The sequence below is a fragment of the Maylandia zebra genome, linkage group LG13 (genome assembly GCF_041146795.1).
Source record: "Maylandia zebra isolate NMK-2024a linkage group LG13, Mzebra_GT3a, whole genome shotgun sequence".
Taxonomy (NCBI): domain Eukaryota; kingdom Metazoa; phylum Chordata; class Actinopteri; order Cichliformes; family Cichlidae; genus Maylandia; species Maylandia zebra.
The window spans coordinates 10,198,181-10,210,409 of record NC_135179.1 but is presented as its reverse complement, the minus strand read 5'-3'; the positions used below and the strand labels follow the sequence as shown (position 1 = coordinate 10,210,409).

Genomic DNA, 12,229 nt, shown 5'->3' with positions numbered 1-12,229 from the left:
CTCTACATTTTAATGAGGAAACATGAATATGATGTTAAAAAGTAAAACTCTGCACAAGGAAACATGCCATGAATAGAATATAACAGGAAACAACAGCTTCCCTACAACTCACTGTTTTTAGCCACATTCTTCTCTTGAATGTTGTACACACTGTGGGGTATTTCCACTGATACCGTGTGTATATTGGGGCCCAAGAGAACAACTTCCTTAAAGTGGACTTGCCCTCACTCACCCTTACAGAGATGAAAAAAAATCTTCCTTTTGTTCTCTCTGAATTTCTGTCCTGATGCTAGATATGACTAACCAGTGTAGCAGTGTATTCTTCTTATATTTCTTTTTCCCATATGGCAAATACAACCACAAATCAAAAGTCATATGCCCATTTCTTTCTAAATTTTGTATCCGACATGTCAAAGTCACAAGCAAATACGCGATTGATTGTGTGCATATTGGATGGGATGCATATACAAACAGGGTTAAAGACAAATTCAAGTCTTCTTGTCCTGTTCTTTTGACTAATGCATAATTCTAATTGCACTCATCATATATTTTGCTGCGATTCTTCAAAACCATTCAGGCAAAGATAAACTTAAGTTTAAAATAAATTATTTCAAGCACACAAAACAAAACATGCTATGCTAGTAGGCACCATAGGAATATTCATTGGAATTTGCTAAACAAAACAGCAGTCACATAGGCCTAGTGACTTCCCAGGAACCCTAATCCCTTACCACTTCCAGCAATTATTGAAAAACTAAAATGAAAATATTGATTTGATAGGTGGTTGTTGTCGGGGAATACACATTTTTCTCTTGTGACCAATAGTTGCCAGGAGGTCACCGACTGCTCTCTAGGCCTGTGTGAATAGGGCTTAACCAAACTCACATCTGCAGTTCTCTTCCCTAGCTCTGTTGGAGAACAGCAGCTTTACTGTTCTCCTTCAGACAGAAAAGGCTTTGATGAAACCTTTATGCTAATGCTGCCAAGCAACAAGGAATACTTAACCACTGAACAGCAGAAGCTTTAGCAGATAGATAACTAGATATTTCCTTCCAGAGATGATGGAAAGCAAAACCAGACCGAACATAAAAATTAATGTTTAATGTTACTGCATTCATCAGCTGGCTAGAGTTCAGGTTGTTGGAAATCTTGCTCACTGACATCGTGTATTGCAAGCAGGACTGAGTCATTTACTTTATTTTTTTCAACTGCAGTTACTAAAGTGTGTAGATGCATCACAAAAAAATGAAGATTATTGCATTAAGCAGCAGCATCGCAGCCTAATGCTAACTAAAATTAACGTTGTTATGAGAATAAATATCCAGGTATATCTATTAAATAGTCTAGTAAACGTGCATACATTCTCGGCATTGTCTGTGGAAATATTTTTACACAGCATATTTACATTGTTTTATCATAAAATGTATCAAAAGCATTCCAGAGTCAAAGCTGAGCACATATTGTGTCATTGTTGCTTATCTCTTTTAAGTACTGAACATTAAGATAAGACATTAGATGTATAATGCTCTAAGCATTACGTACGTAGTTTCTCTGCAGCTGTCTGAAGCTGGGACTAGCAAGGCCATTGTGTTTCCTTTTCCCAAGAGCACTGTTGTACCCACTTCTGCTTTGAGGACTCAGCAGTTTATGACAAACTGAGACTACCACACATAAACCTCTTCATCATGTTTTCTGCTCTGTTTTGACCTCAAGTAACAGACGATTACAGGACACATCGTTAAAATTGAAGACCTAACTTACAATCACCCATGCTCATCTTCAGTTTTACCATGCTTGTCATGCTCTTTTCATGCCTATATTGTTTATTAGACTAATATATAAAGTATGTGTAAGTATAATTATATGTACGCAGTATTTTTTGTGCTGCTGGCACTGAATTCAAATTTAACACATAAGAAGTATTTTTCACTCATCAATATTTGGTTCATGACTATTTGTAGCTGGGTCTGAAATTTTAAAAATGCTGCATTTTGTTTTTATCTCAACTCGACGTGTTGCATCGCATGTCTCTCTAGTTTGAGGTGTGCTGCAAGTACAAATGAGTGGTTTGCTGTAAATACCTATAAAGCTAGCATTTTCTCAAAATTCAAAGGTGTAAAAAAAGAATCAAAGCCTGATAACATTTTGATGATGGAAGTGAAAAAAAAAATAGAAGTTATTGTCGTGCTAGAAAACCCAACAGTAAAGACTAAGAAGAATCTCTTTATAGCCAAAGGTTTGTTGTATTTAGAGGAAAGCTGGCCATATCCTTTAAAGGTTTTGCATGCAAAGTATTTGCCCCTGAAGCTATATGTGTGTGTGTGTGTGTGTGTGTGTGTGTGTGTGTGTGTGTGTGTGTGTGTGTGTGTGTGTGTGTGTGTGTGTGTGTGTGTGTGTGTAATATATTAGTGACATTACATTACAACAACAAGTACTTTAATACTTATTCCACTTTCATCAGCAGTATCATCAGTCAGAATCAGGCAGATTTTCATGAAGTTAAATTCTGCCACAAGCATGAATCGGTTTTTGCATTTTACTCTTCCTACATGCACATGGTTGTGTGCGTCAGCAGTCAAAACTAGGAAACAGATGTGTTCTGATATCTCTGTGATCCTCACTCATTTAGAGGGTTAGCTGCCACTGACTAATCCTGACTGAACCCACAAGCTTTGTGTACAGCTATCTTATGTAAAAAGAGAATATCCACTAGGAGATACTGATTATGAGTTCTGTTATGAAAAGATGGCTAATCTGTTTGTCCCTATAGCTGTACTGTGCATTGTGAGGCACACGGAAGTCAGAGTCTTTGTGGGGAAATTTGTTATTGTGACATATCGCCTTTTACAGAAAGCTTTCTTGTATGTAATGTTTTAACCATCCATGTATGGTGTCTGTGTGTGTCTGTGTGTGTGACAACACACAATAAATGAATAGAGAAACACCAGAAAATGCTTTTCTTATTTTGTTTTTGTTGTTTTTTTCTTATTAAGTACTTATGCTTAAAAAGGTTTTCCAGATGTACTTTGCAATTTGTGAGTACAATGTGGTGAAACAAAAAGAAAAAGTTATCATATATTTGAACATAATACAGTTTCTGAAAGATCTGTATAGTATGTGGAGGGGTGGGATGATGCATAAAATAGTAGCCGAGGGTCAGCAGGATACTCTACTAGTGGGTGTAATTTAAATCTATATTATAATAAAGCAGCAACTTTTATGGCTAAACAAACAAAAAATAAAAGCCTGTGTGAAAGTGCCAAAAATCACAGCTCCTGAAATAGAGACTATAGGCAAAGCAAGTCCCTCTCCATGCCCACATTTCCATAAGAACATTAACTTATGTACAGAATCACAGACATACTATAGCTTATTTCTGTCTACCAGTTCAAATGAAGACTTAAAATTTCCATTATTAGTGGTGTGGCTGTTTTAACTGACATGTTGCACCATGAGACCCTTGATACTTATATAGGGACATTGCATTGTGGCTTTTCTGCACCCTCTACTTCATTTTGCTCAGTAAAGGCCACATAATGAGATACTTTATTTTATGTTTTTAAAAGATTACTTTCTATTCAAATATTAAGGTTATTTTTTTGAACTTATCAGATTCAACTTTTGCCAAATAGAAGACAAATTTAAAAAAAAAAACATCCCAACCAAGAGTTTAGGTTTGTTTTGGTGAATGAAGAAATTCCAGCATTTTATTAGTTTGCTAAAAAAAGCACTAAACAACATGTTTACATGTCCTTGTTCAAATACATTTCAAGATCTAGATTTTGCTCAGAGACATGAAGTTCACTAAAAGTGCTGCTGGAGTCATATGTGTACATTATTTACACATGCAGGTGCTGTTGTGAAAACCTGAGTGTCTAATTCAGCAGAAATTCACCAGACTTAACAAGTTCACTTTTTCTTTTTAAGTTATGATTTACAGGAACATCTGTTTTTATATACTGACAACTGCAAGTAGTTTCCATTTTTGTTCTACTTGAGTGTATACATTGTTTTGCACTTGTGGAAATGTAGTTATTTTGTACTCTATACTTAATATAAAAACTTATTATAGGCTAGCCAAAGTTTTACATCAATTAGATGTGAATACTTTTATGTATGCTCTTTGTCGATAACACTTATATACTTGCCCCTTAAATGCAGGACTTTTTTTTTTTTCCTGTGGTTCACTTTTCACACAAACAGCACTCAATACAGGAAGAGAATAGACTGGAGGTCTCTGACCACAGCATCCTGAATATGTCTCCTCTTGGCCCTAATACAGAAAGAACTCTGTTACACTAGTTGTATGTGTGAAAAGCAGCAGTGAGGAAACTATGCGCACACCTGGTTCCTGCTGTGTTTTACACAGTAGGTAGTGTAGTCTGAAGGAGTCAAACCACAAACCATTTTTATAAGTACTTCCTATATAATCATAGTGTGCCCAGCATGAGTGCCACTGTTGCCAAAAATCATAATCAAAATACTTTTTCAAATTTAGTGTTAAATTTTTATTGTTAAAACTGCTTCTTATTAGCAGGAATTTCTGACAATTGGCCCTAAATACTTAAGAAATGTCAACAAACTGTTGGTTGAATGACTGCAAATGCACCAAAATTGCAGTATGGTTCTTTGATTACACAAACATTTTTAAGAATACGTCATGTAACGATGAAGACCTTGACCTGCCTTATAAAACTGAGATGAGGCATAAAGAGATAATGAATCATGGCTGTTGATACTTGGACTTTAGTGGTGCATAATCCAAATTTTAAAAACAAGAGCACACTTGTTTTCCCACAAACCAGTTGCTACTTGAACCATTAAAGTGACTGTCCTGAATCACTGTTGGCGCAGTCTAAATAATTATCTTCAGACACTGTACCTTCATACTGAAGGTAAGTGATAGCACTTTTATCAGGTCAGGTGCAATACACAAAATGCTACTTCCTTGTTAAAACTACTGAAACCAGCGTTACAAAAAGTGAAGCATTCCTTTACCACATTACACTCCGAAGAGCTAATTCATTCTCTTCTTTTAGAAACAAAAAATACAATCAAGACTTTGTTGATAAGTTAAGTCTGACTCTGTAACTTCTGTCGGTGCTGTGTGTCTATGCCAGGGTTCCCCAATCCCAGTCCACGAGGGCCAGTGTCCCTGCAGGTTTTAAGTGTGTCCTTGATCCATCACAGCTGATTTAAATGGATAAATAACCATCTTTAAGTTCTCCAGAGGCCTGGTAATGAACTAATCACATGATTCAGGTGTGTTGACCCATCTAAAACGTGCAGGGACACCGGCCCTCGTGGGGCTGGGATTGGGGACTCCTGGTCTATGTAAAACATTGAGGGAAAATAATTTCTCAAAAGAACAAAAGTCTGTAGTACTGATTACGAAACAGACTAAACACTAAATATACGACAATTCATTGACCTGTACATAGGACATTAGTGCAACTGAAGTGCATGTTGAACTTCTAAAGAGTGCACACCATATAATACTGAATTATGTTTACAAAGCAGATCTGTATGCTGTGTCAGAAAACAGTCATACATTTTCATTTTAGTTGAACTTTGAGCAACACAAACCTGCTATATGAAAGTCATTTTAGACACCTTTTGTTCTCTTACCTTCAAACCACTAAGAGTTAAAACTGTTACTTCTCTCTTTCTCTACAGATGGAGGAATCCACCCCGGCTGGACTACAGTTCTGACTCACACATGTGTATGAATGTGTTTGTGTTGGTGTCTGTGTGTCTGTGTGTGTGTGTGCCTGCAGGCGTGTAGAAACCATTTGTGTGTGTGACCAAGTGTGCGTGTGTTAATGAGTTGTGTATGTGAGTCTGAATGTGGAAGACATATAATTATCTGAGCATGTGCTTTTGCCAAGTTCTGGAAGGCACCGTACTTTCCGTGTACTGCAGATGAGCACACGAACACACGCACGCACACAAACACAAAAGGAAAGGGAAACAACTTTATTTCTTTTTTTTTTTTTTTGAGATTTTATGCCAATAAACAAACTGATGTTTGATCAAATACAGATCTCATAAAAATAAAATATATTTGCTAGTAAAATATATTTTACTTCTATAATTTCTTTTCTGAAAGATGTACATAAAGAGATTTTATATGCTTCACTTAGATGTTTCACTAATACTTCCAAATAAAGTGAGCATATTGGATGTGTGTGGATGTGATATAAAAGCCTTCAGCTGAGTATGGCAAACAAGTATCTCAGTCATAGTCTTTATGCATAAAATTCAGCTGCAAATGGGCTACTGGGGAAAAATAGGGGGATTCTGTTTTCTTTTAAAAAAGAAAATGTACACATGACTGCCTCAAACAAAGTCTGACCTTTACATTGGTTACACATTCACAGTTGTTCATATTAACAACTAAATTTTATTCAAATAAACAACTTTCTATAACCAAACATATGCAAATTAGAATAAAAAGATGGTTTGTATTGACAAATAATCACACTGCTCTGATTTTTTGATTAAATTGAATGTAAAAAGCTTTATTTTAAATTGAAGCAATAATTACATGTTCAGTGTACAGTTACAATATTAACAAAAGACAAATTTGCTACAATTTTACTGGGTCATTTGGAATTGTTTGTCTCAGTTCTTGCACAAACAACCTCCATCCAAGAGATGCATTTCTGTACAGCACTTTCAGCAAAAGCAAAATAAACCACTATGTCTCTGGGTCCACTATACTGTGTGTTTTATCTTTTTAACAATTCCACTGATTTTTTTATTTTTATCTTATTTTCCTGTCATGAGAATAGTCTTAATAGTCTGGCTTCTTTTGGCATATCTGTTAAACATTTCATAAAATGCCTATGGATAAATGTACTATGTAATTTTTCCATGTAAATAATTTGAGTGGAAAAGGTGTTCGTCACACCTTCAAAAACCAGAACATTTCAACCAGGGTTTAGAACCACCTTAAATTCCAAACAAAGGCAGACTGATGCAAACTGAAGTTTTCATAAATCTAAAAGTTGTAATCACAAACTCTGAAGGTATCGCCTATAATTGTTGGCATCAACATGTATGCATCACTGGACCTCAACTGTATTTATTCATTCATAAAAAAGCCTTTGCTATTCCCAAACAAAACAAAACTCAAGACAACAAACAGAAACAGGGGAGATTTTAACTTCTCAGCCTATGCAATTTCAATTCTGGAGTATAGTGGATAATAATTTTGCTGTTGATTTCCCACCTAGGTTATTGTCTAGCCTGCCCGTCTAGTCTTTGATTCAGCTGCAAATATGTTTACCTTTCAGCAGCCCAAACGTGCCATAAATTATGCCAGTCTACTAAGGAATGCCTCAAAAAGAACATGTTGAGGGTTATGGATTTGATTAACCATGAAAGGTCATATAAAACAACCCAAATATGATCCCATTTAAAAGTTATGGGGGGGATTAGAAAAGTGCAGCAATATCAGTAAAACCCTTAAAAACTTTTGCAACTTTAGACATTTAGCAAGGACAGTTATAACAATTATACAAAACACCTGCTAAAAATGATTTCTGCCGAAGGGGACCAAGACCAACGGTGACTCTCTTTCTCCACACATCATTACATCTGTTCATGCTTTTGTCAAATTCATGATTGAAAAATTCTTGTCATGTCGACCACCTTTATCAGTCAGCACTGAAGATATGCCAAAAAAGCTAACAACTTGCAACTTGCTTTTTCACATAACTGTATGTAGATAATAGCTGTTATCTTAAAGCCCCAAAGAGCACAGCACAATATGCGAACGCAGCCTGAGCAGGGTTAAAGCGAGTCAGTAAAACCCTGAATGTAATACAAGTGTTTCTGTGCTCTAACACCTACAAATGATAGGCGGAGAATCTGCACATTGCCAGGTTTCCATATCAGTTTCATAAGCCGTTAATTCATCTTTCAGTTTCCTCCCTGCCATGCTCTTCTCTCACACTCCAGCTGTAATACAGTACTTCAAAATGAGGTTGTAGGTTTCACATGGCACGATATCAAAAATCAACACGCAGTTACAGCGATCTCAGTGTCACAGCAGAGACAAAAGCAAAAGCACTTAGGTTTGGTGCACATGAACACACACCTGGAACGTGTTCAATTCCAAACAGAGACAAATCAGAAAGGTTACATGGTATGCAATACATTACTCCAACAGGAAAAGATAGAACAAAGAGGAAATACAACCAGAAACAGAAAGTAGTGTAAAACAGCTTTTGCGTTTTCTGTTTAGGTTGCGCTGTGGCAGTTTTGCTAACATAAGTGGACAAATGTGGTTCTCGGAAATAAACAATACATTGGTAAGAGCTCTTTGTGGTTTTCTGTGGTTATGTTACATCTCTTTGTATCTTTTAATGTATTTTTTATGGCCATTAATGTCTCTTTGTTGCGATTTTTTATTTTAATCTTGTACCAATAAGCCAGATGTGTACGGTGATGTTTATATGACAAATATAATCTATATGACACTGCTGTCAGAAGTGGATTTTTAACAATACAAGTACAGATTATTCTAATGACTTTATCCACTACAAGTAATGCTAAATATCTTTAGATAACGCCTGCAAAACCTTCAATTAGTGACCAGTCCTAAACCATCTCATCATATCATAGGAGAAAGCTTGAAAATGATTACTTATAGCTGATGAATAGCTATTAAAATGTAAGATTACACAGCTGACAGAGTAGCTGAAATTCTTATGTAGCAGTGATAAATACCAGCACATTAATGTATCAGTGATTTTCAGTGGTGTTGACACAACTGTGCAAACGTACATTTGATTATTGCTGTGTTACAACAAACTTTTGGGCTAACCTCACAGGGAGTCGTCAACAGTGATTGAACTACGTTAATTCTGAAGTTTTAAATCAAACACATGTATCACACATAATAGCACAGTACATCTCCAAGGTTGCTCACGGGGGCATAAAAGATACTTCCCTATTTTTGTTTGTGCCATGCTTAAACAAACATGCACACTAGGCAATGTCATTTTATTATTATTGGTACCGATCAAGTTAACGTATATTATGTCAATGAATTTGGGAATATTCAACTTGTACCATTCAAACCAACATGGAAAACACGAGGTGTACACAAATATAATTGGTCAGTGTTCACATTGGACCTTTGAAATACAGTGTTTAATGCTTACTACTCCAACCAAACCTAGTCAGTCTGCTTGCTTGGTAAGGTTTGTCAGAAAAGTTCAAGGAGTTGGCTGTGCACCATGCTTTAAAGGAGGTAGGGATGTTGTGATTATTCTCAAAAAAGCCAGTTAAACAGAGCGGGAATTCTATCTTTGTGTCTTTTTCTCTAATTTTCATGAATCAGAACATAAGAAGTATTGGTTGATTTGGTTTCGCACCTCCAATAAACTGTAGTGCACAGTTGATTCCTTCAACTTTCCTAGTAGAAGCATGCACTTTTGGTATTATAAAGTGCTTCGGTTAAATGTATTTTTGCATAATCCATTGACACCACATTATATTCAGATAGCAAACAATGTTCAAAGTCAAGAAAATGGACTGATTTATATTTACCCTCAACATTCAAATGGGAGTAAATTCTGATATTTGTAAACACAGACAAGTGTACTCAGTTGTTTGTATTTACTTCAGATTTAATCAGGATTAAGTGGTAACATTTATTTTTTCGTAACATAACCCAATATCTATTTTTTTAAGGATCATGAATTCTTACATTATAACACAACAAAGGTTTTCATTGGCATCAAGAGTTCAAAGATACAAATACATGTTTTTAATCTGAAGCCTCTATTTCCGCTGTTCGCTAATCACTTAGTTATTTAAGAGTCTTTGACTTGCACTATTCAATGTTTGGTGTTTGTCCAAAACTCAAACTAACTATTTAATGACCTGGCAAGCGTATGGAGACTTGGCCAGGTCTGAATCACTGTGCTAATATACGGATATCGTGACCTTGTCAAGAAACCATTGCACTCTGCCTGCTAATGGTAAAACCAGATGCTTAACGAAGAAGGTGGAAGACAGTAATGGTTGATTAGTTTAAATTTAAAGGTTGCATAATGCATAAACAAGACACTGTGAAATGACACTATTTAATAGTTTTGTTGTTCACTTTGTTCATCAACACCACTCTGCTAACTGGATTTCAACTTAGTAACAATTCCTCCAATTTTGTTATTAAACAAAAATGGAACACTCACATTCAGATTTTGGTTATTAACACACTCTTTTTCTTTGCTTTAATGCTGAATACAAAATGACCAAAGAAGAAAACTGTTATTGCATTTTGATGTCATCTTGTAGGAAGCCATGTACACAGATAGTATTTGGTGGTATAACCCATTTTTGAGTTCTCTAGTGGAGATTGGAAGACTTGTATCTACTACTGCAGGAAGTTGGTTCAATATCATCTTGTGTTATGATTAAGGGTTTTTTGATAAAGTCTAAAAGATGCAGATGGTAAAATCTACTTGGGTGGGCTCAGTTCATTATCAGGTTGTGCTGTATATTATGTACCAATTGTTGTTAAAGTAGTCATGAAACACAGTGATAAAACATCAATTTTGCAGTTTTAGAAGACAACAAATTTCTATGCTATATATGTTTAGAAAACAAATGAAGATTCATACAGATGTCTCCTGCTATATATCAGTAACTTAAAAGTACCTTTTAAGGGATAATAATCCAGATTATAGATTCAAGAAAAACATAATACCCAATTCATTTGAGTTCTAAAATGCTGGTGTGCTGTCAATCTGCCACAAGTATTTTTAAAAACATGTTGGATACTGATGCAAGTCTGGTCCGGCTGATTCCTACAGAGGTCCTGAGTCTGCTGCATGATGGCAATGAATGTGATGCAGGTGCAATTCCAAACCAAAGTCATCCATTTTGACAGATATTTTGACCTGGGGAGAACATAATCTTTGTACAAAAAAAAATTGTATGGAAAGCTAGCGAAGTAAACGAGAAACTGTTCAAGGCACATTTGAATTTCCATAGGCGTCATTTTGCAGAGGCATATTAAGGTATTGCGACTGCCCCTGCCCACAAAGAATTGCAAAATCTTGCCTCTTTGGTAGCATCACAAAATCTTTGAGGCCATGACGGAAAAACATTGGTGCAAACACAAAAAAGGATTAGAGTTCCAGGAGACAAAAGCAGTCTTTTTTGCAAATGGAAAAGCAGAGAGTAGAGGCTAAAAATGAGTTCCCCCCCCAAAAAACGTAGATCCAAAAACAGTTAGTAAAAAAATGCTACATCTGCCGGGTTTCTAGGTCTACCACTCTCATTTTAAACCTGGGTGTCCTGGGTGTTTGTATTGCCTTGTATCCAAATCCATCGCCCAATCAGTATCAGCAGTAGGCCTACACAGATAAGGGTGACAGGCTCCTGGTGGATATGAGGCACTATGTTCGGCAGGAGAACAACCGGTCTAGGTGCCCTCTGGAACAGAAAGAACAGAGAGAAGAAGAGATATTTTAGTTAATGACAGTTATGCTTCATAGAATACACATGTGACTGCATTAAAATGTAACAAAAACCCAGTTATTGAAACAAAAGCTAACTCCTTGTTCTTACTAGAATATCTTGTTGTATATATGTGGGCTTATATAAAATCAACCCAATGCTCCATGAGTTGGTTAACAAGTCTGGTGTTACTTAACTTTGCTTCTTACTGAGTTATTTGACAACAACAACTCTGTTTGACATGTCTTAAATATTCACTTGAGAGCTTCTTGATGTGGAACTATAGACTAATCATTGTCTAATCAAGACAAAAAGGTAAGTATTTTAGGGTGAGGGTGCTTGATGCTAATCCTTGTGCAAGTAATTACCAAGAAAGTATTTATTGTATGCAGTTTTATATGCCTAAACTTAATAAAACGGTTAAACTGTTTTATTTAACAACATGTACAGTAAAAAAAAAAAAAAATCTACATGAAGAATTTGCATTAGCATTTGCATAGTGTGTTGCCATATCGCAAAATGTTCTGAGTGTGCAGTGATGTAGATCTAAAGCTCATGTAAACACCCTGTGATCACTTGATGTTTTAAATCAAAGGGGCAGACACCTACTGTATGTTTACGTCTACAGGAAGCATGTAAGTATAGTTCTCAACATCCTGCCACAACTCTCTTTTTACTCTCTCCATCTCCCGGTGTGAGTGCATTTTTGAATGTACGTGTTTATATAATAATAATAATAATAATGGATTGG

The 12,229-nt window shown here is 35.9% G+C and overlaps 1 protein-coding gene across 2 annotated transcripts in view; it reads right to left on the bottom strand.

Moving 5' to 3' along the window:
- Positions 1–6,481: 6,481 nt before the first annotated feature.
- Positions 6,482–12,229, bottom strand: part of LOC101474833 (uncharacterized) — a 31,072-nt gene continuing 25,324 nt past the window's right edge. For both annotated transcript variants that reach the window (XR_013101344.1, XM_004570025.5), the window contains exon 4: positions 6,482–11,454. Coding sequence is in view for 1 of the 2 variants with exons in the window: in XM_004570025.5 (XP_004570082.1) it covers positions 11,302–11,454 (153 nt within the window). In the remaining variant the exon portion in view is untranslated. The remainder of the gene's footprint in view (positions 11,455–12,229) is intronic.